The 25009-nt window shown below is 39.4% G+C and overlaps 1 protein-coding gene across 6 annotated transcripts in view; it reads left to right on the forward strand.

Annotated features, from left to right (window-relative positions):
- RALGAPA2 (Ral GTPase activating protein catalytic subunit alpha 2) overlaps positions 1-25009 on the forward strand; it is a 323368-nt gene that overhangs the window by 178350 nt on the left and 120009 nt on the right. For all 6 annotated transcript variants that reach the window (XM_046679548.1, XM_046679547.1, XM_046679546.1 and 3 more), the window contains 7 exons: positions 4907-5035; positions 5891-5949; positions 11614-11722; positions 17135-17245; positions 18603-18671; positions 18949-19086; positions 22021-22204. In XM_046679548.1, the coding sequence (XP_046535504.1) occupies positions 4907-5035; positions 5891-5949; positions 11614-11722; positions 17135-17245; positions 18603-18671; positions 18949-19086; positions 22021-22204 (799 nt within the window). The remainder of the gene's footprint in view (positions 1-4906; positions 5036-5890; positions 5950-11613; positions 11723-17134; positions 17246-18602; positions 18672-18948; positions 19087-22020; positions 22205-25009) is intronic.

The following is a 25009-nucleotide window of genomic DNA, read 5'->3' on the forward strand; positions in this document are numbered from 1 at the left end:
AAGGCCAGAGTGTGAGAAATCATATCCTCACTAATATTTCAGCACATTTACACAGTCAGAAGCAGGACTTGTCTCTTAGAATCTTATTAGCATTTTCCAGTAAATGGTGGCATAGATGCCTGTAGTAAAGAGAGAATTTTAAGTGTACATTATCAATGAGGTTTTCTTTTTATTATTAAGTCTTGGTTATTGTAAGTCTAATGGAAAATATTTCTTAAAATGTTAGAACACTAAAATTTTAACAAGAAAATGAATATATATTTTCTTAATAATGTGCAATAAAACTGGCAGAATTCTTATTCTAAAAATTAGAAGCAAATAGAGTGTTAGGGCTACAAAAAACATTTATTTGTAATCTCTGCATTTACCTCCACTATTAGGGCAATGTCCTAATGCCTTCTGAGAATACTCTTATACTTTTAAATTTAAAGGGCCTTTCCTGTTTGTGTTCTGTACAGCCATTATTTGCTCAGGCTCATCTTTTTCCTCTTCAAATGGTATAAATAAAATTAGCTTTACCATTTGCCAGGGCCTTGTATTGAAATCAATATGAGTATCTAGCTACCTAAATTTTGTTTGACACATTGTTACGTTTTAGTTCTGCTTATTTCTTTGGTGCCGGGTATATTCAAACTCTAACCCTGAATTTTAAATTAAATTGTTTTTTAATATTTTGTATAGCTGGTATTTCATGCTGGTATTTTCAAGCACTCATTTTTCCTTGTAAGGATAAATTAAAAAACAAAGGGAAAGGAAAAGAGGAGCAAAAGGGAAGCATGAGAGAAGAAAAGGAAAGTAGAAGAAAAATGTTGAATTTGTTCAGCTGTTTTTTTGGTAGAGGATATGACAACTTTCATATTTCATTATTTCTGAAAAATATTTTAGGATAATCATTACCAACGAACTTTCAAATTTATTTTTAACCATTCAAAACAACATTGAGAAAACTTACAGGATGCAGGAAGGAAAGTCATACTTCTTTACTGAAATTTTCTTTACTCGCTATGAGAGTTTCCTGTGAAAATGTTGGCACCTTTTCTAGAGATAATATCATGTGTGGTGGTCATCCTCTATGAAAATTTATCTTTTGGCTAGATGAGCTATTAAAGGAGCCTTCCGAAACATTTTTTAAAAAGGGAGAGAAAAAATATTAAAATGTGAATGTCAGAGTTACATAAGGGAACAGTGACTCTTTGAATTACTTTGAGTTACTCTTTTACTATAAACTTGAGGTTTAAAATTATAGGAGAACTGGTGAGAGGTGTTTGGGTAGGGCATATCTGCTCAGTCAAAATTTTTGGTTAACACAAGTTAATCACAAGTTTGGAGTGCCCCTTCTATATAGATCTGCCCTGCTGAGGCAACGAGGGAAAGAGAAATGCAGGCACAAGTAACCAAAAGATGGGTAGGAGCTTGTGCTCAGGAGACATTTTAGTAGCCAAAAACTGGAACCACTCCAAATGTCCGTCAATAATAGAACAGGTAAATTGTGGTGTTCACATAAGATAGAGTATTACAGATAATTCCTTTCCTGTTCCTGACCCTGTAGCTCCATAGCGTCAGACCTGGGTTGAATCCCATCGTTGCTTTGTACTATCCTTGGACGATTATATATCCTTGGGCGCAATATACTTAAGCATGCAGGCCTCATTTTCCTGTCTGTTAATTGGGGCTCACAATAGGCTCAGTGCTTAGGCAAAAATATTATCTAGATTTACTACATTCTTTGAATAAAGCTGTGTAACAACTCTTTATTTTATTTAAGAGCTAATGTTTGTATCCAGTTATTATATAGTCTCGCATTCAATCTAAAAGTCCACAGTGCAAGCCAAGTCACAGGCTACATCGTAGTTCAAGTCCACTCAGGGAGACGAACCCCAGCGAAGTCTAAACCAAGACTGTCTAGTGGGTGAAGGACAGCAGTTAGTGAGGACTGACAAAGCAAGGTGTGTTCTAGAAACATTTACCATGGACCTACTATGTGCCGGATCCGTGCCCTCAAGGAATCAGACATGTAAACTAGTGTTACTGTTTGCACATAAGTTTCTAGCGGCCACAATAGAATCACATCCAGAACCCAGAGGAGCACCAAAATAGGAGTAGTTAATTCTGCTTGGTGAGAGGTGGAAGGGAAGACACACGTTAGAAAAGTCTTCCTGGAGGAAGTGATGTTGAAGCAGAGAAAGGTGATCAGGATTCACTCAGTAAATAAGGACAGCAGCAGCCACCCCTTATCTCAGGGCAGTGTTTATTGAGCATCCAATGGGGTAGAGAAGTGATAAAGACTGTCTAACCCCTTCGCCTCACAGGGGACACAAACATTAAATGAATATTTAATGTATCAGGAAGTGACAAATGCAAAGAAAAAACCCAAAGCAGGGATGCTGAGAACACGAGGTGGAATGACACAGTGTCTTGAATTTGCTTTAAAATATTGAAAGTGGAAACTTTTAAGTGAATATTTAATGTTGGAATGAAAAAGTGAAAAGGAGATAGATGAGGCAAGAGTGGTAAAATCATGAATCTAGGTGTTGCATACTGTATATGGATATAACCTTCTCTCTACTTTTATGTTTAAAATTTTTCTTAAAAATAAAAGTAAAGGCAGCAGATGAGAGGACAGAATGATGGAGGTGAAGTAGTGTTACACAGAATTACAGAGCTCCGTGGTAAGGTGGAGCTGTCAGTATGAGATGCCTACTTGACCCCCTAGTGGAGACGTCAAACAAGCAGCTGGATCTACAAATGCGGACTTCAGGAAGGAAGTCTGGGCTAGAGAGAGATGCCGGCGAGTCTGCAGCCTGTAGGAGGCTTTTAAATCCATGGATCTGGATATCCCTTGGGAGTGAGTATAGATTTAAGAGAGAAGAGGTCAAAGAACTATGCCCAGCATCCCAGAGTTTAGATCCTGAGGGAAATGAGAAGTTCCAGCACAGAGACCATCAGATCTCCTTGAGAACCAAGAAAGGTGTCCCAGAGGCCAAAAGATTAACGTGTTCCCAGGTACAAGAGAGCCATCAGCTGCATCCAGTGCCACCAAGGGGTCAAGTGAGATAAGGCCTGGATGGTGACCACTGGGTTTTGCATTGTGGAAGTCATGTAACAAGAAATTCTTTACTCACTAACTGACTTTGGCAAATCCTAACATTTTGCTGTAGTAGTTTCAAATCTTTATATTTAAAAAACTAAGTAAAGCATTAAAGATATAGTGACTTCATCCCTGATGCCATTGCCCCATTTGGAGCTGTCATCACTCTTGCCTAGACTATACATCAGTGACTGCCTGATACTCTTCTCTCCCTGAGAGCATCCATTTGCACCACACCGCTGCTGGGGTTAGGAGTCTGACAGCATCACTCCTCAGGCAGAATGAGATGAGGACTGTGCCATGTGGCCTGTGGGTCTTTCCAAGGTGGCCCCTTTCTCAGACTCCTCCTACTATAGCTTTCCCAGTTCCTGTATGCACACTCACATGTTCTCTGGGCTCTGTGTACGTGGTATCTTTTACAGCTCCACAGGTGCCCTGGGTGCCTTTGTCTTTTCTATTCCCACTGTCTTCATCATGCCTCTTGCCTCCTCAACTTACTCCCTAGCTCTCCACCTGCCTGGCTGACTCCTACTCTGCCAGATGACTCTTCATAATAGTCTGTTTTAGTGTTTACAAACCATCTGAACACAACAAATCATTGCCTCGCTTGGGTTCCCATAGAATATCTCTCTCTGTGTTTTATATTGCCTTTTATTTATGTGGTTCTGGTGAGACTAAGCGAGGTAAAAAATGAATCTACTGGGATCTCGTCATATCCTCAGTATGTGGCTCTCATAGCACATGTTCCATTGAATTGTACATAACTATTTGCCTCTTCTCCCCAACCCCACACACCAGCTGTCATCTCTCTGAGGGAGGGAAGCTCTCTGTCATTTCATACCCCAAGTGCTTAACAGTACAGGCCCAGTGTGGACTCCGGAGTTAGATGGCCTCAGTTCAAATCAGGGTCTGTCACTTGAAAAGCTACTTAATTTCTCTGAGCCTTAGTTTTCTTACCTGTAAAATGGAAATAATAATAGTATCCACTTCATTGGCTTGTTGAGGGCATTCTGTGAGAAAATGCTTGTATAGCACTTGGAACAATGCCTAGCACAGAGTGAGAAGTCCTTAAGTGTTAGCTGCCATTGTTGTAATTATTAGGTACAGTAGATAGAGGGATGGATGGACAGGCGAGTGGGTGGATACACATACCTTTGTAGTCCTGGTGCCCGCCCCCATTCTTGGGTAATCATAGCTGCTAGTAAGTGGTGGCTGAATTGAAATCTAGTGAAGTGCCTCCTTTAATATATACCTAATTCCAGCAATGGACAAACAAGTGATTTTGTATCTCAGTAGATGTCAAATGCTATGTTATTTTGCAAAGTAGTTCTTGGTGAAACAGGACATATGGTAGCTGGTGTCTTCTCTTCTTCTCTACTTTCTGATAGTTAGCCCCAACCCCTCTTCCTTATAAATTTTCATTAACTCTCTTCACAGTAAAAACAATATTAAGTTGATATCACTTACCCTGTTTTGTCAAGATTGACTAAAAAAAAAAAAGGTAAAACACTCAAGACTGAATTATTTGCTTTTCTGACTCTAAATGAATCTGCAGACCAGTTTTCACAATGCTTGTTTATATCCAAGTATAGTGATCTTTTCCATTCCTTGGAAATTTGCTTTTTTCGTTTAGGAAAACCTCTCGCTTAAATATTCACCTAGTGGAAAATAACCAGGCATAGTCTGATATTTCTTAGCTAGGATAAGATAGTTATAAAGATTCTCTCTCAAAATCGTGAAAAAGTAAAACATGTTGTCACTTATCTAAAGTTTCTAACTTTCAAAAAGAAAAATGTGTTTTACTTTTTTTGTGTGCAGGCGCCTCGTTCAGAAGCTCTCACCATTCTTGGTTCTCTTGTCTGTTTTCCAAATGCCTACCGGGAGATCCCTCTACTGCAGTCAGTGCCAGAGGTTAATGAAGTCCTTACAGGAGCCAAAGATGTCAAGGTACATGATGTTTTGACTGAATCTCAAGCTTAGCGTTTTATAGCTCTAGCATGGTTCTCTCTTCCGTTATTATACATTGATCTACTAATCCCTGAAAGTTTTGCTATATCATTTAATGTTTCAATGGTTGTTTTTTCAGAAGGCTGTTTTAGGGGGATTAAATATATTAGACTCAGAGCATATTGCCATTATAACTGATAGGTTCCTTGGGTGTTTTTTATTAGATCTGTTTGTCATCCTTACAGATCATAAGTATGTAATGAATCCTTCTTTGTAATAATTTTATTAATTATGCTGCATTAGTGCATTAGTTGAATTTATAAGAAATAATTGAAATAAGCTAACTATTCAAGCCCATTGTTGGCCTGATTAAATACTGCTAATAATTTGAAATTCCACATTATTCCTTGGAGAATAAAAGTAAGCATTTCTTCTCTTCTCAACTGACTTTGGGGCAAACAAAAATGTTTTTCAAATCCCGGAATCAATCAATCAGCCTACCTGTAGTAGGTGGTTACATTATGTGATTCAGGGTACAATAGATAGTCCAATTAAAGTAAAAGGAAACTGAGATTTTCCTATCTGGAAGCCTCACTTGCTTTGCTAGGTTTTTCTTATATCCAAGAAGCTCTCTTTTCTAGGCCAGCTTCATTGCCCAGGGCGGCCCGCCTGAGACCACCTTCGTCATGCTGTTCCTCCGAGCCTTCTGTTTCCTTCCCCCCAGGTTCTCCCCGAGGGAGCCTCTCAGAGCTCCTTGGTCCTTCACTAGCTCCTGACTGCCTGGAACACGGTCAGAACATGTGGGAAATCAACTGTGAAACAGAGTTTTTATTTTACTTAATTTTGTGTTTTTAGCATTACCTCATAAATATTTTACTGAAGAATGCCACAGAGGAACCAAATGAATGTGCAAGGTAAATGTTGAATAAAAGGTAAACTGTTTTAGAATTTTAAGACACACATTTATGTGTAAACAGTCGATGTTAAAAAACACTTATTCTTCCACATTACTCTTAGACATACTAAAAAGTATACTAAGAATTATGTCAGGAAGATGTTGTACTTTATTTTTTAAAAAGGTGTCGTTATTAAGTAAATATAGTAAGATGCAGAAGATTATACATAGTATGCTACCTTTTATGTAAGAAAAAGCAAGATTACGAATGTATTCACGGATATTTTTAATAAGTAATAAAATGGAAGGATAAACCACAAACTTACAAAAATGGTATACATATAGGGTAGCGATTCTCAACCACAGGTGATTTTTGTACCCTAGGAGACATTTGGCAATGTTTGGAAACATTTTGGTTGTTTCTGCCAGGCATCTGAGGTTGCTAGCAGTCTGTGACCAAGGTGTGAGGCTTTCTTGGCCACCTTTTGTGGTTAGTGCCATTAAGTAAATTCCAACTCCTGGCGACGCTGTATACAGCAGAGCGGAACCCTGCATAGTCTTTTTGCGCCATCCTCTCACCTTCTGGCACTGTATCAGACAGTGCTCCACTGCTGTTCACAGGGTTTCCATGGCCAATTCTTTTCAGAAGTGGATGGTCAGGTCTTTCTTCTGGACTCCTTTCAGCAGAGTCTAGAAGCTTTGCTAAACCTATCCACCATGGGTGGCCTTGCTGGTATTTGAAATACCGGTGGCATAGCTTTTAGCATCACAGCAACATGCAGCCGCCACAGTAAGATAACAACAGATGGGTGGTGTGGTTGCCTGACCAGGAGGCAAACCTGGGCTGTGGAGGTGAGAGCACCGAATCTTAACCACTAGATTTCCCCAGGTCACCTACATGATGAAAAATTTCTACCTCTTCTCCCAAGGTAAAGCCCAAAGCTGGGTGCACTGGTGAAAGGGAATTATCCTTTCTGATCGTTAACCTCCAACCCCATGAGGTCCGCAGAAGCCCACCTCAGCCTCCTGCTGCCTCCTAGGTATTGGCTCGTGCCCTACTCCCTGGTCTAGGCTCATTCCAGTTTAGCAGCCTATCGCCCGTCACTGTCTTGTTAGCTCTTTGATGATTTTAACGGATTCCTTCTTTTTGTATTTTATCTAACTTCTTCAGTTATCTTCAGTGGATGGTTTAGTCTAAATTTTCTAGTCTGCCATTACTAGAAGCTATAAATTCATTATCAGTTTGCTAATATTAAAGTAACTTTGCGTTTTGGGATAAACCCAGCTTCATTTATACAGTACTGGATCTGGTTTGACTAATGTTTTGTTCAGGGAAGTTGCATGTACATGCGTGTTCGTGGCCTGTAGTTCTCTTTTACCATCCTGTCCTCATCAGGCTTAATTGCAAGGTTATATAGTCTCACAAAATAAGTGAAGTATTGTTTCATTCTCTTTAGTCAGCAAGCGTTTTTGTAAAATTAAAGTTCTTGTGTATTTAGTAGACCTTAATGGTAAAACTGTCTAGGTCTGGTATTTTCTTTATGAGAAGGTTAACCACTGACTATTTTCCTCATTGATTTTAGGAATATTGAGGTTTTCTTCTTTTTTTTTTTGACAGTTTACATAAACTAAAATTTTCTAGAAGTTTGTCCATTCCAAGTTTTGAAATATACTGGCATACAGGATGTGTCCATTGTCTTCTTACAGTCCTTTATCTCTTTCACTTTGTAACTATATGCATTTTTTAATCTCTAACACTTTTTATGTGTTCCCTGATTTTCCTCACTAGACTTGCCACAGATTTGTCAACTTTATTCATCTTTTTAAAGAATAGACTTTTGTCTTTGTTCAGCCTCTCTGTTCTATATTTGTTTTTATTTCCTACTTTCTGCTCTTTTTTATGTTCTTTCTCCTACTTTCTTTATACTCCATTATTCCTTTTCTTTTTAAGTTGCACATTTAGTATATTCTCAGCCTTTCTTCTTTACAAATACAAACATTTAAGTCTACATGTTTATTTCGAGGTACAACTTTATCTGAGTTCTGTAAGTTTTGGTGCGTAATATTTTCCATTACAAATTTTCTCCAACTTCCATTATGATTCCTTCATTGAGTCATGGTTTATTTAGAAATATATTTCTTAATTTCCAAACAGCCAGTCATTTCTGTTTATCGTTTTGCTACTGATATGTTAGTTAATTGCATTGTGGATCCAAAATGTTGTCTGACTGATAACAGTCTGAAATTGTTGAGATTTTCCTTATGACCCAATATGTAGACAGTTTTTGCAAATATATCATATATGCTTGAAAAGAATGTGTACACTGTTCTCCATTTGTTGAGTGCAGTGCTCCAGATGTGTCCATTAATTTTTTTAACCATATGCTTCAAATATTTCATATCCTTTCTAATTTTTTTCATCATCTTAATAATTTACTGAGAGAGAGATGTTAAAATCTCCTACTATTATGGTGCATCTATCTATTTCTCCTTGTATATCTGCCTATTTTTGTTTTATATATTTTGAAGCTATGTTATTAGCTGCATAGAAGTTTATAATTATCATCTCTATAGTGGATCAAATCTTTTATATTTATATAGTGACACTCTTTATCTTTAAGAATGATTTTTTTATGTTAAAGGCCACTTGTCTGATATTGATTCAGCTATTTTTTAATAATATTTTCTATGTTTTAAAATTTAACCTTTTTATATTGTTCTTTTTAAATCTCTTTGCAAAAACTGTACATACTTGATTTTATACATTTACCCTATTTGATCTTTATCTTTTAACTGAAGCTTTAGTTCATTTACATTTATTACAATTACTGAGATATTTGGATGTATTTCTTACATCTTATTTTATACTTTGTTCTTATTCCTTCTCAATATTTCTTTCATTTTCTCCTTTTTCTTTCGTTTGGTTTTTTATCTTCTTTTCTTTCTCTCGTTCTTTCTTTTTTCCTTCCTTCCTTCTTTCTTTTCTTTCAGATTGATTATATTTTCTACATTCCATTTATTACCTCTATTTTTGGAATTTGCAGACTCTCAGTTCTTTTAGAGGTTACCTTAGAAATTTTAATATGCGTACTTCTCTTTCCTAATTCTGAAGTTAGTCTGTCTTTACCCTCTTCCTGAATAATGCCAATTCCTTAGAACATCATCTGATGTTGCTCCTACAGCTCTACAGCTGCTCCTTCCTGGTATCCCTCCTCTACTTAACCCCTGAATGTTAGAGTGACTCAGGGTTCAGGGCTGGTCTGCTTCTCTCTCCATCACTTTCTTAGGTGCTCTTATTTATTCTAACCAGACTTTAAATACCACCTACTAACTGATGATACTGAATTTATTTACCTAGACCCTTCTGTGAACCCCCTAGATATTCAGGCTTATATATTAAACTGCCTACTTGACATCTCAACTTGGATGTCTTAGCACATCCAAACTTAACACAACCATAACTGAACCTTGAGTCTGCTGTCTGACCCCAAACCCTTACTTTCCAGTAAATGGCACCATTATCTACCCAGATTTTCAATCGAGAAACTTGAGGAAAATCCTTGTTTTTCCCATACCCACCACATTCAAAACTTCAATAAATATTGACAATACTTTCCCCCCCCTTTTTCTTTGGCGTAGAAAGCCAAATTTCTCGGGGAGTTAAAAATGGAATAGAAATGTGTGATATTGTCAGTCTTCCTTAGCTGTGTATAAAAGGAGTTAGACAATGAAATTAAGTCCATGTAAGTGTATGTAAGCAAGCAGACTGAAATATGATCAATGTTGCAAATAAATGGAGGATAATTAAGTTAGAATATAGTTATAACTATGTGATAATTTAGAAAAATTAAGGAAAAATAATGCATTTTTGTTATATAAATTGGAGTGATATGAGGTAACAACAAATAGTATCAAAAGAGTGTGTTGGAATACAGAATGAGAGTGAAGATAGTATTGCCGTTAGCTAAAAAAAGAGTCTTGGTAGATAAAACTCATTTGGGATCACAAAGGACGTATTTGGAATATGGAGAACCTTAATTGACAGGAATTCCTAGACATGAGGAGTAACAAAGTATTAGAACGGGAAGATACTAAGTAGAATGTTAAATGATAAATTTCAAAGAGATAAAATTGTATGAAAGAGCCGTTTATAAGCTAGCGTGGTTTAAAACTCAAGGCAAATAAGGGTCGTTTAGATTGTAAAATCATTTTATGGGTCACAAACATTCTCCATAGTGCCAGGCTAAATGGTTACAGAGTAATGCAGGTGTTCATAGACATGAGAGAGGTTTGTTCTTAACAAATTATATTTAACAAATAGGTTAATGGGTTGTAAAAAATAAATGTGTAGTCTTAAAATGGTGAAAATATGATTTTGGATATAATTCCAAGTTGTATAGATTTTAGTGGGTTGAACAATCAGTTTGAGTTAAGCTGAGGGGGGAATAAAGAGGCTTTTGGAAAGAATATAGAATACATGGGAATTACTGCAAAGATAAGAATGCAAAGTGCAGTTTCTTGACTGAGAATAAGGGTAGGAGTTAGGCAAGAGAGATAAATTTAGACAATTCTACACAGTGAGGAAGTCGAGGATTAGGGTTGTGTGGAACTCCGTGCTGCTGTTAGAAAAACAAAAGGGCCTGGCACACCTTGCACACTGCATTGCCCTGCTTTTACTGAGTAAATTTTGGTGGATGGTGACATGGTCTCCAAAGGGTTTTTAATTCATTTAAGTAAACTAGTTATGAAGCACTTTGTCTATCTTAATTTAAACAGATGAGAATCCAGTGGAATATGGTGGTTTTAAAACCTCAAAGTATATTGATTTTAATTGCTGAATTATATCGAATACAAAGGAACTTTCAGTATGGAGAACTGGACAGTATTTCTGGTTTGATTGGCACTGGATGTAACCTCTTCTTACAAAGAACAACATGTACATATTACAGCTAATGTCTGCTTCCAGGTTGTAGTTTGAATCCTGCAAGTGAGCACATTTGGGAGCAAGTATTTTAATTTTATATATGGGCATTCAGAAAAAATTAACAGGAATATGAGTTTTTGATCATTGCAAAAGATAGTGGAGTATATCAATTTCAAAGAATTTTACCATTTAAAATTGATAATTAAGATAATTTTTAAACAACTGTGCAACTTAAAGAATATTTTTTCTTAACACATTGTTTAAAAGAAATAGCAGTGAAATTTATTTTTATTTTGAAAGTTGTATTCAGATATTCTTTACAATAAAATACAGGATTTGTCTTCTGTTTGTGGTAGGTGTTGTGTATTTTATTGTAAGGAAAACCATTACAAACTCAGCTTCTAACAATTTCCTAAGATTCATCCTCAAAAATATCTTGAAGAAATAAAATATAATAAAAATTAGTTTCAGCAAAAATAAGTGATATATGGGCTGTGACAAGTAACAGAAAATATACCATTTATTTCATTAAGTATTTATGTGCTAACTATTACCAATATTTCTGTTTGTCCTGAAAATACTATTTGAAAGCCTATTGAGAGTATCTCATCTTCTCTCTCAAGAAGACATTCTGTTAATGTATCTATAATTTTTGCTACTTTATATAAAAAGATTTAAAATATTTTGTCATTTGAAAAAAACCAAGAAAATACATTAAATTTCATGAGCATTTTCCTCCTTTTCCTTCTCTTTCAAAAGATGCATTGCCATTTGCTCCCTTGGGGTCTGGATTTGTGAAGAACTTGCGCAGTGTACAAGCCATCCTCAGCTGAAAGCAGCCATCAATGTGATAGGTGTCACTTTGAAGGTATTACCAGTTTGTGATGTGTACTTGACATTAAACTAGATCCCATTTTTAGTTTGAATTAGCCCCATCTTTATTTTCCCCTACCTTACAGAGAGGTTGGGATTCAAAAGTTCTTTTTATGAGAGCCATGTTGAATGTGTTGTGAGGTTCCCAGGAGAGCCCACCAACGGCTGCTTCCCCTCTGGCAGCCACAACCCGGCTGTCCATAGCATGAGCACTCATGGCTTTAGCCTGAGCCCAAGCCTGGTGGCCAGATGGGGTTCCTCTGGTGACTGGGCAGCTCCTGTGGCAAGCAAGATAGCTGTCACCTGCTGGTGGGAGTGACAAGAAAGTGGAATTTCATGCTCTGGTGTCTTCAGCAGGACTTGGAGAGACCTGGCAGTCCCAGTTAGCGGCCCTGAGTGCTCACTGTCCAGCTGGGCTGTGGGCACTTTTAAGACATCTTTTTCCCTTTCTTTATTAATGAGAAGAAGGGCTACCATTTACTGGGCACTCCCGCTGGGCCAGATTCATGGCAAAGTTTCTAAATACTTTTGTTAATCTTCACAACAGCTCTGCAGAGTAGATGTTATAATCCCTTTGACACGCCAGAGGAAAGCAAAGCCCAGAGTAATCAGGTTGTGAGCCCATAGCCATGTAGGTATAACGATGGAACCAGCACTGAGAGCAGAGCTGTGTGACAGTAAAGACACACCTGAACTTCTATATGCGCTGTTAGGCCACTTCCTACAACAGAGCTCAAATCCTGCTGTGTCCTTTCTGGCTCCTGCTTAGAAATGGTGGTAATAATTAGCATTGCTGTCGTTACACCTTCAGAACCAGGGAGTGCCCAGTCCCTGCGAGGCACTGTGCTGACAGTTTGTGCAAGTTCTCAGTTGCAAAGTAAGTGCCCCATTTTACAGTGGAGGAACTCAGGTGCAGGAGAGTTAAGGACCTTGTTCCAGGTTCTGGCCTGCCCTTCTCTGCTGCCTGCCACGTGCTGCTATAATAGTAACAGCCATTGCAGCTACCCTTGGGATAGTTATCCCCAAGCCAGCAACAGTCCCTATGCCACCCTTTGTGCATTATCTGCATCAGCCCACAGGATAACCAGCCAGGGGCGTCCCCTACCCATGCCTTGGCATCCAGCCCCTGCCTGCCTTTGCAGCCTGATTTCCTGGCAGCCCTCCTCACCCACCCCTCCCCCTGGCCAAAATTGATGCCTCCAGTTCCCTAAGTGTGCCCTCTGACCACTCTACTTGTCACCCCATCCTCCACAACACCTGGGGATGCTCGTTATATCATGAGAGCTGGAAAAACTCTTGCTGCTGATCCCTGTGGTGAGGAATGGAAAATTGCTGAAACCAAGGTATCACTTAGGGGTGCTCCCTCTGGCCTGAGCATGGTGCCGACCCCTGACCTTTGTTATGTGTTTAATCCTTAGAATCATCCAATGAGATGAAGGGTTACTAGCACCTCCACTTCACAGATGAGGAAAATGAGCTGATTGGGAACTAAGGAGCTTCCCAGGGTTAAACCCAGGATGCTCTGGCCCCACGTTTGGGCTTTTGCACAACTGTGGTGTTCAGGACACTCCCCCTGACTCCCAAAGACCTGGAGAAATATTCACATATAATTATTAAAGTGAAAAAGGTTGGATATCAATTGTATATCTATAGCTTCCAATTCACTTTTTTAATCCCCATTTTTCTCAATTCTAAGATCTATTTCTCAAATTTTAATTTTTCTTAAATCTAGAAATGTATATTTTATGTGATATGGTTCCTCCACCTCTACACCTTTCCTGGAAAAGGTGTTAATAATTTAATGGTATCTTAGAATGAAGATACTTCTACATATATGGTTTTATATAGTATAGAAGAGAGAGAGGGACTTTGAAACAAGAGTAGAAGGATGTAAGATGGCTTACATTTTTTCTTTGTATTTCCACAAATTTTCAGGAGTTTTTGTAGTTTTTCTATAATCATGAGGAAAAATATAATGGCACCAGAAAAATGTGACTGCCATGTATTGAGCCCTTGCTCTGTCAGGGGTGTGCCAGCACAGTGCATGGACTGTCCATAGAATCCTGCCGCTCCTGGGCCGGTGCTGCTGCTCTCCCCATTTAAGAGATGAAGGAGAAAGTGACTGACTGAGGGAGGCCAAGGAACTTGCTCCAGCTTGAACTGCTGACAAATCAGAGGGCCAGGATGAGCCAAATCAGTCTCCCTTTAACCATTATTAAGAGCAGAGGAAGACTCGTGACTTAAGTCCTGGTCTCTGGGACAGCACCCACCCCCTCTCCCTCTGATACCTCTGTTGCTGTGCCAGTTGGGTTTTTACCGAAGGACTTAGTGCATAAATCTGAGAGAACCAAGGACAAGAAGGGAAACGGTCGCCACAGGAGCAAGGGGACAGCAGCCACTCTGAGAAGAGGGGCCTAAGGGAGGCTTGGGGCTCTGCCAGGAGGGAGAGAGGTGGAGGGAGAGGAGGAGGTGGCAGAGCAGGCAGTTGGGGGCACGAGCCCTGGAAGGGTTCCTGCCTTACGGGCTTCACACAGCTCCAGGCACTGCTCTGCTGTAACTGTGTCCCTCAGAAACAATGGGTGCGGTCAACCCAGGTGTTCCCTCGGTTGTGGGAAGAGCATGGTCAGCATGGGCTAGGGAAGTGTTCCCCAAGGGGTGTAGATGAGAACCAGCCTGCCCCTACAACAGTGAATGGGAACAGTCTAGCTGCGCAGCTGCCTGGAGAATTCCGCTGGGCTAGTTGTTTGCTTCTGGTGGGGTAGCCTGTCAGCAGTGGAGGTGGGGAGTTGATCTAAGCTGAAGCCAGACTTATACACTTAGCATCCCATTGAGGAAGAGGACGTGGGCTGAGGGCACTAGAGTGGCAGCATGGGCTCAAGCTCAGGTGAGTTGCCTCCCAGGCACCTGAGTGAGAGGAGGCCTGACCTGAGCCCCCGCCCTCAGTTCTACCTGCTTCTCCTTTCTCTTACCCCATCTTATGAGACATCATTGACCTTCTCTCCTCCTTACCCCACCACCCTCTCCAGTCACAGTCTTGCTGCCCCAGGGCCATCTTTTACCTGGGCTAGCTCCCTGTACCGGAAACTGAGCTTCCTAACACCTCGCCACGCCATGGCCCTGGTCTAACCCCCAACAGATCTGCCCGCCATACTGCCACCGGAGGGATCTGTCCTTCAGAGTAAGGACTGTATCTGCCTGGTACATCGTGTGCCCTGTGCTTTTAATTCAGTGCTGGCACATTGTCAGTACTCCATGAATATGTGCCCAATGAGTGAGTGAGTGAATGAATGATTTATTTCATCCTGCCATTCCCCACAGCACTCATCTGTCAGTAATACTACCCCACTTCTGACCCTCCGCACTCACCTTTCTTGCCTAAGTGCCTTGCCCTGCTGCCCACTGCCTGAAAGGAAAGACTCTGGCTCTGCATTCCTCCAGTCTTAGCCCAGCTCTTCCCTCCCTCTTCGATGCTTTCTCTCTGCTATCTGCCCCTCTCTCTCTCACATCACCCCTTTCTGTCCATAGCCTTTTTGTCTTGTCTGCCATAGCTTTCATTTCATCATTTTCCTCTTGTCTGTTTCTAGCCTGATGTTTCTATGACTTGGCCATGACTTGACTGCTCTGATGCAACAGAAACACACCCAGCGCCCACTCGTCTTCTTCCATTCCCTCCATGTTCTATCCTCACCTCAAACACACAATGCATTTTCCCTCAGGGGGCTGTGCTGGACATTAGGAATATGGTGGTGAGTAAGATGCAGGAAAATAAACACACAAAAGAGCAAGCAGACAAACACAAAAGATCAGGTCTGATAGCTTTTGATACCATAAAAAATCTATTACAGGGGAACTGGATGGAGCTGCAGACCTGGAGGGGGTAGACTGCTACTCCTTTGGATGGGCATGGTGGCCCTGTGAAAGAGAGAACATTTAATGCCATGATTTAAAAGATATGGCAGTGCTGGCCAAATGCAGACCTGGGGAACAAGTCCCAGGCAAAGCAGGGAGCAGTTGCAAAGGTCCTGGGACAGAAACAAACTAGAACATTTGAGAGATGGGAAGAGACCCATGAGGATCAGGTCGTCTGGAACCTCGATGGCCAGAGGAGGCTGTGAAGAGCCCCTTGAGTGCAGATGCTCTTGCCCTAGGTTCACCTTGTGCCTGTCAGGGAGGGGCAGTCAGTAACTGTTTATTCTGTAGAATTAAAAAATTGATCATCTTTCCCTTACCTTCTTCCTTATCCTGTACATTTGTCAGTGAGATGCTAAATGTTGTCTTTTCCTTGGTGTTTATGTGTTGCTCATGTCAGCTGGCGTCTGCTTCATGTGACTTGGAGTTCTTGGTGTAGAAGTACCTAAGCTGCATATCCAGAAGTTTCCCTAGAGAAAGATACAGAATCAGTGACAAACCTCTCTTCTCTAGATAATGAGATATGGATAGCAGGGTAGCCCAGGTTCTGACCAAGGAGAGAAACACAGGATGCCCTCATCCCTCTTGTGCATCCCCAGCCAATGGTCCTTACAGGTACTGCCCCTTAGACATACCATCTCACAAGAAATAGAAGCAGCCAGAGGATCTTGGACACAAGCCAGACTCAGAAAACATGCTCAAAGTAATTGAATACGGTGTTGTGTTGCTTAACGACAGGAAGACGTTCTGAGAGAGGCGTTGTTAGGCGATTTTGTCATTGTGAGAACATCATGGAGTATACTTACACAAACCTAGATGGTATAGCCTACTACATGCGTAAGCTACGTGGTACTAATCTTATGGGACCACTGTCGTATATGCAGTCTGTCGTTGACTAAAACGTCATTGTGTGATGCATGACTGTGTACCATAACTTATGAATTATGTTCTCATAGTCCCAAATTTTTCACATTTCTTAGTATCTTATGCATGCAGATTAAGTTTAACTTCATAGGATAGAAAGTCATTTGATTGATCCCTGTTTCTCCATGTGTAAAATGAAGATACCATCTCCCGTGCAGAGCTGTTAATGAAGAGTTATCAAGGTGAGAATGAGTAAAATCCTTGTAAAAGGTTCAGCACACAGGGGATAGTCAATAATTTGCTAAGTTTTAATTTCCTCTAATTGTCAAAACTATGATTTATATGATCTGAAGGCTTTTGAAATTATTGTTTTAATTTCCAAGTGATTAAATGACAGCTGCCTGTTTCTGTATGTTATGTAAACTAGTACAGCTAGTCTAGACAAGAGGCAGTCAAGAGTGGGGGCTGTGTATAAACTATCTGGTAATAGGATACATGTTTCATAAATTTCATGCAAAACAAGGAAGTGTATCCCTATATGGAGCTGGAAAGAAAAAACTGTTTTCTTCTTCCTTAGAAATAATGTACATGTTAAATTGGGTCATTTACTTTGGGGTTTTGTTTCTTTCTATAGTTTCCTAACAAAATCGTGGCTCAGGTAGCCTGTGATGTTCTTCAGTTGCTGGTTTCCTACTGGGAAAAGCTTCAGATGTTTGAAACCTCTTTGCCTCGGAAAATTGCAGAAGTAAGTCTTTTTCTTGTAATGCTAAAATGTAAGCATTTCCTTTTTAATATATTTGATATTTAATTAATTATAGATACTCAGATAATTATTAGAGAACTGAGTATTAAATTGCCATATGAGTCATTCATTTTAAGATTAAAGTGCACTGGATCTTCTCAGCTGTGATTTCAAGCACTACGTAAAGAAGCCACCAGTGTTTCAGGGCAGAGCCTTACACTTGGGGAGTTTGAAAGGCAGACACGATCACAACAAAGAGACCTTTTGTAGATTGGGCTTCATTCATCAAGAGTAATTTGGATGGTGCCAACAAGAAGTAGGCAGCTGGTTATGATGCCCTCCGTGTGGGGGCGGGGCTGGGGGCATGGTTGTATAAAACAGGAGTCTCTCCCAGACTGAAGCCCCTACCATGCGCTCTGCCGTTGCATGATTACTCAGCTGTAATGAGATTACTACTATAATACCCTCTGTGGGGTAATTGGTGGAGTAGAAGGACAGAAGGAACAGGAAGAATCATCTCAAGGATAATGTCCTGGAGGTCAGCGACATTTCAGGGTGCTCTGTGTGTACAGGAGCAGGGACCGTCATCCTGTGGGTGCCTAGTGGTGAGGCACAGCCGTTCCTGCCTGTTGGTATAGCTGCACTTTTTAAAACATGCTCTGTTCTTTACACATCCAATGGTACCTCTTCAAGGAAATTTGATTTTCCTCCATGTGGTGTTATAGGGAGAAAGAAGAGAGATTGATTGATTTTCTCTCAACCCTAGACAGATTTCACCAGTGAGACCACTTTGGTCTCTCAAAGATACATCAGAAATCGTAAGTGATTTTCGACCTTATGAGACCTAGAGTGAAATAGAACTTTGGACATAGCAATATAAGATTCTGAAAAATGTAAAGTTGCGTTTTAGGGCAACCATATAATTTATCTTCCAAACAGCAATACCTTTGAGAATGAAAGGGGTGCTGTGACACAAGGATGGCAGGTAGAGAACTGGGGTATTTATAAGATAATTAAATGGGAGCATTTTCATAATTATTTTTGAAAATACTTTTTGCTTTCATTGTGAAAGATGTGGAGGCCAATGATGGAAATTGTCTGACTACAGAAATATTCCTTTCTCTGGGGCCCCCAGTTTGACCATCAGTAAAGTCGAGTAGAAACCAGGCAAGGCCCCATTGCCTTCCCCGATTTTCGAGATCATGCATCTCTCTAAACTGGCTCTTTGCTTTTTGTCACCTTCCTCTAGGGAATTGACACCAAGCTGGATTTAGTTGCAAAGCTGTCTTGGGACTCTTATCATATGGCTTCTAAAAGTATTACTATGGTCTGTTTGATTGGGGATTTGTCTTTTATGCAGATCCTTGTGGCCACAATTGCATTTCTTTTACCAAGTGCGGAGTACTCCTCAGTGGAAACAGATAAGAAGGTAGGTGGCATATTAACTAAGTTTTCGCTAGAGTTTGTTTTTAAATATGTAAGACAGAATGATGAATGATGTTACGTGTAGCGATATCCTTTATAATAGTTTTCTGCATTGGCTCTAACAGTCTCTCCTATGCAAACTTTGTTCATTCATTCATTCCTTTTGCATTTGTGTGTCCATTGAATAATTACTTTTGTGCAGCGACAGTTCTGTTTGTTATTACATGTAGTGAAGTTTAAGAGACTGCAGTATATGGTACTGGGCCTGTTTCCTCTTCCAGTTTATTGTGTCCTTACTGCTCTGCCTCTTGGACTGGTGCATGGCGTTGCCGGTGAACACCCTTCTCCACCCAGTGTCCACAGCGGCCCTGGAGGAGCAGCACTCAGCAAGAGCCCCTTTGCTGGATTATATCTACAGGGTGAGTTTCCAGCTGGGCCTCAAGGGTGTGGATTATGGAATTAAGCATTGGAGAATTACCAAAATACATTTTATGCATTTACTTCTTTATCTATGCCCTTTTGAAAAGGATTTATGAGGCTTAAACATTTTAAAAGAAATGAATAACTTAAGGAGTGAAAACAGAACAGATATAATTGTAAAGAACTGGTTAACAAATGCAAGGTGCATGCATTTTTACATGACTGTCATCTTTAAACAACTGCAGTTTGATCAGAATCCCCCAATTTTCATGTAACGTGGTCTTTTTAAAGACCGTGATCATTTAAAAAAGAACTGTTTATATTGTAGGAGTATCCAGAGCCTTAGTTTGACAAAATCTGTTAATCAAAGAAAGAAAAAAATATTAATGGTTCCAGTAATCTCTTTGCTTTAAAAGACCTTAAGAAATAAATTAAGAAAATATATCACATGAAAGTAATTAGCCTCATTTTTTATAGTACTTAAAATATTTGAATTTCAAACCCTACTGATGACCAGGTGTGGTGTTTTGCTCTGGACCCTTTATTCTACCCTTCCCTGTCAGCCTTACAGGCAGTCCCTCCTGTGAAAGCCCAATTTGGTCATTATTTGTCTGTTTATCTCTCTATCTATTTAGCATTTGTGTGTTCATTGAATAATTACTGTTGCCTAGGAACAATTCTGTTGTTTATGTTTTTAGTAACAAACTTTTAATAATAGTAAAAAAAAAAATATTCCAAGTCATTAACTAATTATTTTGTTGCTTTATTTTAAAATATATTAAACTGAACAAAACACCACTTAACCATGGTTAAAATTCTACTAAAAAGTATTGTGTATTTTTAAATGGTTTCTTCAGTGGTCAAAGATTTTAATAACTATATTAGGATTAATTAGATACTTGTGGCATACTTTTGGCTTATAAACCTGTATAAGGTTTGGCTTAACCAACTAAAGTAGCCACAATCATTTAAATTCATCTTTTTTCTAATTTATTTCTTAAAAGATTTCTCTTAAAATTGCTTTACCAATATAAAAGTCACCTCATAGTTAACATGATTCATAAATTTATTGAATAACTCTTTATTGCATTTTTAAAGGAAACTTTTTATTGAAATATAATATGCATCCAGAAAACCACTTCAATCATAAGTGAAAGCTTGATGAATTTTTGCCAAGTGAGCACACCTATAAGACCAGATCCCAGCTCTGGGAACAGAATATTCCTAGCATCCCTGAAGCCTCCACTGTGTCTCCTCCTAGTCACTACCCCCATAAACATACCCAGGGTAACCCCTATCCTGTCTGACAGTATAGATTTGTTTTGCCTATTTTTTAACTTTGTATGGATAGAATTATACAGTGTGTGCTTTTGTGTCTGACTTCTTTCACTCAACATTATTTTTGAGGGATTCACTCATACTGTTATGAATAGTCGTAGATTTTTCACTGTCATTGCTGTTTAGTATTACACAGTGAGAATAAACTATGTTTTATTTATACTACTGTTGATGGACATTGGGTAGTTTAGAGTTTGGGACCATAAAATAATTCTGTGAACATTCCATTCTAGTATGTCTTTTGGTACACAGATGTATGCATTTCTGTTGGGTGTATACCTAGGAGAGGTGTTGCTAGAATACATGTGTTCTACTTTAGTAATGAACACTAAATAATTTTCTGGTGTGGTTGTGCTAATTAACACTGTCACCAACAGTGTCTGAGAATTGCAGTTGCTTTACATTCTTGCTGACACTTTGCTATCTGATAAGTATACCAAGGCATTGTGGTTTTAATTTGCATTTATTATATTTATTGCATTTGACTAATAGAAATTAATGCTCTCAATGACAGAAGCTCAATTTTTATGTTAATAAGAAAGCTACCATAAGGATTTTCCTATACTGCCTTTTTGCTTGGAAGAAGATGTATACAGTTGTCCCCTGCTGACTATAATTCTTGGTCCTTTTTAGCCATGTGCAAAGGTTGCACACACCTAAATCCTCCAGTCCCCAAGAGGCACCACAAGTAGAAGGAACTAAATCAGAAGATGTCCAACCTGATCACAAGGCCTCCTGCCACGTGGGCAAATCAAAGCCAGTCGTCTATATGTGAATTTACTTTGTATAAATATATTTAACCCAAAGATATGTCCTTAGTTTCTAAAATATTACCTTGATTTTCATAAAAATCAGGTTTTTTGAATTTATGATCAAAAAGTAAAATTTAGTGCAGTTATTAGTTCCTTTATACATTTTGGCATACTCAAGATGAATTGTGTGTACTTGGCTTGTACGTGCACAAAAGCACAAACAAGAGTAGTTAGAGCTTTAAGTCAACTGCAATTCGTAAATAACCAGTGAGTTTGGGGGAAATTAATCTTTTAAAAATAAGAAAACTTTAAAAATTTGTATTAAATTACTTTCATTAATTGTACTTTTAAAAATTAAATTTGCCCTTCCAAGTCATGGGGTCACAAGTTACATTAATTCAAATTCATGAATGGTTATAAAGTATACTAATGGTCTCTACTTATTGGTTTCATTCTGCCTTCCACCATGGGTGGTGGTTGTGTATTCTGGAGCTCACCCCACAGCTACTCTTCATCTCCTGATTTAGTTTCTTCCACTTGTGTTGCCTCTGGTGGAGTGAAGCAGGATTTAGGTATGTGCAACCACATAGAATGGCTCAAGAAGTGCTTTTTCACTTTTGCCTTCCTTTTTCCTTGAGAATATATTTATTGGCATTGATGTGAAAAGAGCAAAATTAACTTGCTAATAGCACAAAGATACTTTGGAAATGGAAAGAATTCTCTGTTTTCAATTATTACCAAGGAGAGGTCCTGCCTTCTGAGTGCTGTTGTAGTTTTGACAGATTGTCAGGGGACGGGAGGTTAGTGTCATCCATGGCACACATTCCCTTCTGTTTTTCACAGGTTCTGCACTGCTGCGTTTGTGGCTCAAGCACATACACCCAACAAAGTCACTACACGTTGACCCTGGCCGACCTGTCATCCACAGATTACGACCCCTTCCTGCCGCTGGCAAATGTGAGGAATTCTGAGCCAGTCCAATATCATTCATCAGCAGAACTGGGAAACCTGCTTACTGTTGAAGAGGGTGAGATTCTTCAGAATATTAATTCTTATGGGCAGGAAAAGGAAGGATTGTAGCCTTTTGTCCATGATTGCTGTTATTTTTTTGAAATCTAGTTGTTGAAATCCTGCTAGAAAAAGTCCTCTGTGATATCAAATTCTGCCTTCCTTGTTTCTTCCTTTTTTCTCTGTTTCTTCTCCTCTCTCTTTTCCCATCTTAGGTGAATTTTGTATTATTGAGGACCTGTATGTTTCAGACCCATTGGACCCACAATAAAGGCTCATTTTCTGTCCTCAAGGAATTTTACATGTAATAGGAGAGACAGGATTAATGCAGAAAGATGAATTTGTGGACTGGTGGCTCCATGGGGGCCTCCCATGGTGAAGGACTTAAGCCAGACTTAGAAGGATGGGCTGCCTTTGAAAGAAGCTGATAGAGTATTCCCGACCAGCAAAACATCATGATGAGAGAGATGGGAATTTACATGCCACAGTTTGAGGATTGCTCTACTCATAGCAGAGGTCCATTTTAGACTGTGTGGGTATTGTCAGGACTTAGGGACTGTTGTATGTCCTCCTCAACCACTCTTCTCCCCAAAATGACAAGAGCTCATCTCTGGGCCTTGGAATGTGAGTGAAAATGTGGGTCTGTCATCCATACATGTGAAATAATTGCATAGAACCAAATGCACACACACACAAATGAGTGCATGTAAAACTAGTGAACTCTGAATATTGATGAGTTGTGTCAGTGTCAATTTCCTGATTGTGATAGTGTACTGCAGCTTTGCAAGATGTTACCATTGGGATGAAGGATATTTGGGATCTCTCTATTATTTCTTACAAGTACATGTGAATCTTCAATTGTCTCAAAATTAAAAGTTAAAAAAAAATGTGGGTGTGGAGTGTTAGATCATCCATGAAAATTTTATAAACTTTACAAGTTAAACACCTGGGCCCAAGAATGGAAACTTGTGGGTAAAAACGTCCTTAAAGAAAAAGGCATGAGGGAATGTCACCAGGAAAGCAGTGTCAAGGAAATAGAAAAAGAACCAAGGAAGAGTCATTTTTAGAAAGTCAAGGGAAGAAAGTGAATAAACAGCCAGAAAGGTCACCACTGCCAGGTGCTTCAGAAAGCTCAGGGACGGTATGAACAAACAGGAACCGTTTTATCTCCCAACTAAGCATTTGGTGGTGGGGTTTGCCAAGTACTTTGGGTAGAGCAGTTGCTCTGTAGCCACATAGCATAAGCAGGTGACCTGGGGGATGACCACTCAGAACCCTGAGACAGACCTTCTTGTGGGGCCTTTGGTAGACAGAGGAAGCACACAGCAGGCAGAAGCTGAGTGAGGGGACGAGGTCCAGGGCTTTGCTTGCATGATTGCAGAGTCTGGAGTGTGGTTCAGGCTAAGGGGAAAGGGGATGGGTGAGGTGAGGATGAAGAAGACAGGAAGCGGGGTACCAGCTGGGAGCAAGGGCTGTGGAATCAGCCAGTCCTGATTTTAGCTCCGTCTTATAGACGAGCAAACAAAAGTGAAGGGATTTTCCCAAGGATGTACAAGTCAGAAGTAATGGAGGTGGAATTTGAATTTAAGATTTAATGACCAAGTTCCTGAAATATCCTTATTATTTACTCTGAGATTTTGCCACAGAGTGGACCAAGGACTCATTTTAGTTGTGTTGCTGGTGGATGCTACATGGCACATTTTCACATTGCCCCCTTGGTTGACCTGCACTTAGTTGTCTTTTCCTAGAGTTCCACTGTACTTTTACTTCAATATTTTTTTGCCCTTTTTTCCCCAGAGTTGTAAATTCAAACCCTATGTTTTTTTAACTGAAGGCGTAATAGTTGACAACATTGTGAAATTTCACTTGTACATTATTATTTGTCCATCACTATATAAGTGCTCCCCTTCACCCTCTGTGCCCACCCCTCCCAGCCCGCTTCCCCCCTGGCAACCACTGTTCTCTTTGTCCGTGTGTTTATCTTTCATGTATGAGTGAAATCGTATGGTATTTGTCTTTCTCTGTCTAAATTCAAACCATATTTTAAAAAAATAATCAAAATGACCCTTCATCTATTTCTTTTCTTGTTTCCTACCTTGCAGTTCCTGTCTTAGAAGAAAATTAACTTACTTTTTCCTAAAGTCATTAATTTACACTCATCCCACATGGCTATCCCTAAAATAGGTTCACCACTTATTATGACTTGTCACTTGAAAATAATGGGAGATTAATAAGTTAGTGGAAAAGAATAAACCTAAAAATGCACATTTAAATTTTGGCAGTGCTTTTCTTTTGATGTATAACACTCTTTGACTTGAATATTCCTTCTCCAAAAAACCTCAGGACCTTGTGCAAAATTGTCCTAATGTAGTTCTATAAAATAATTGTTTAAACTTCTATGGCAAAGGAGTTTTAAAATTTACTAACATTTTAACCAAATAAAAAAGCAAAGAAGCTTAAAACGTTGTCATGCACTCTCTTGCTGAGTGGTTACAACCTGTTAAGAGTGAAGGGGAAAAAATAAAGATGATAGCTTACGTGTTTTAGGTTAAACAAATATGCTCATATTTGAGGGATTTTTTCCATTTAATGTCATAATTCATCATTCACAACCAGACTATTCCTCTCAGATAATGTTTCTGATAAGCAATGGTATATTTTTATCTATTATTCTTTCATAGGCCAATGCTGACTATTTGATGTAGTTAGTGCTTTCAAATAGAGTTACAGGGGCTGACCCCTTGGCCGAGTGGTTAAGTTGACACGCTCCGCTGCAGGCGGCCCAGTGTTTCGTTGGTTCGAATCCTGGGCGCGGACATGGCAC

The sequence above is a fragment of the Equus quagga genome, chromosome 12 (genome assembly GCF_021613505.1).
Source record: "Equus quagga isolate Etosha38 chromosome 12, UCLA_HA_Equagga_1.0, whole genome shotgun sequence".
Lineage (NCBI taxonomy): Eukaryota > Metazoa > Chordata > Mammalia > Perissodactyla > Equidae > Equus > Equus quagga.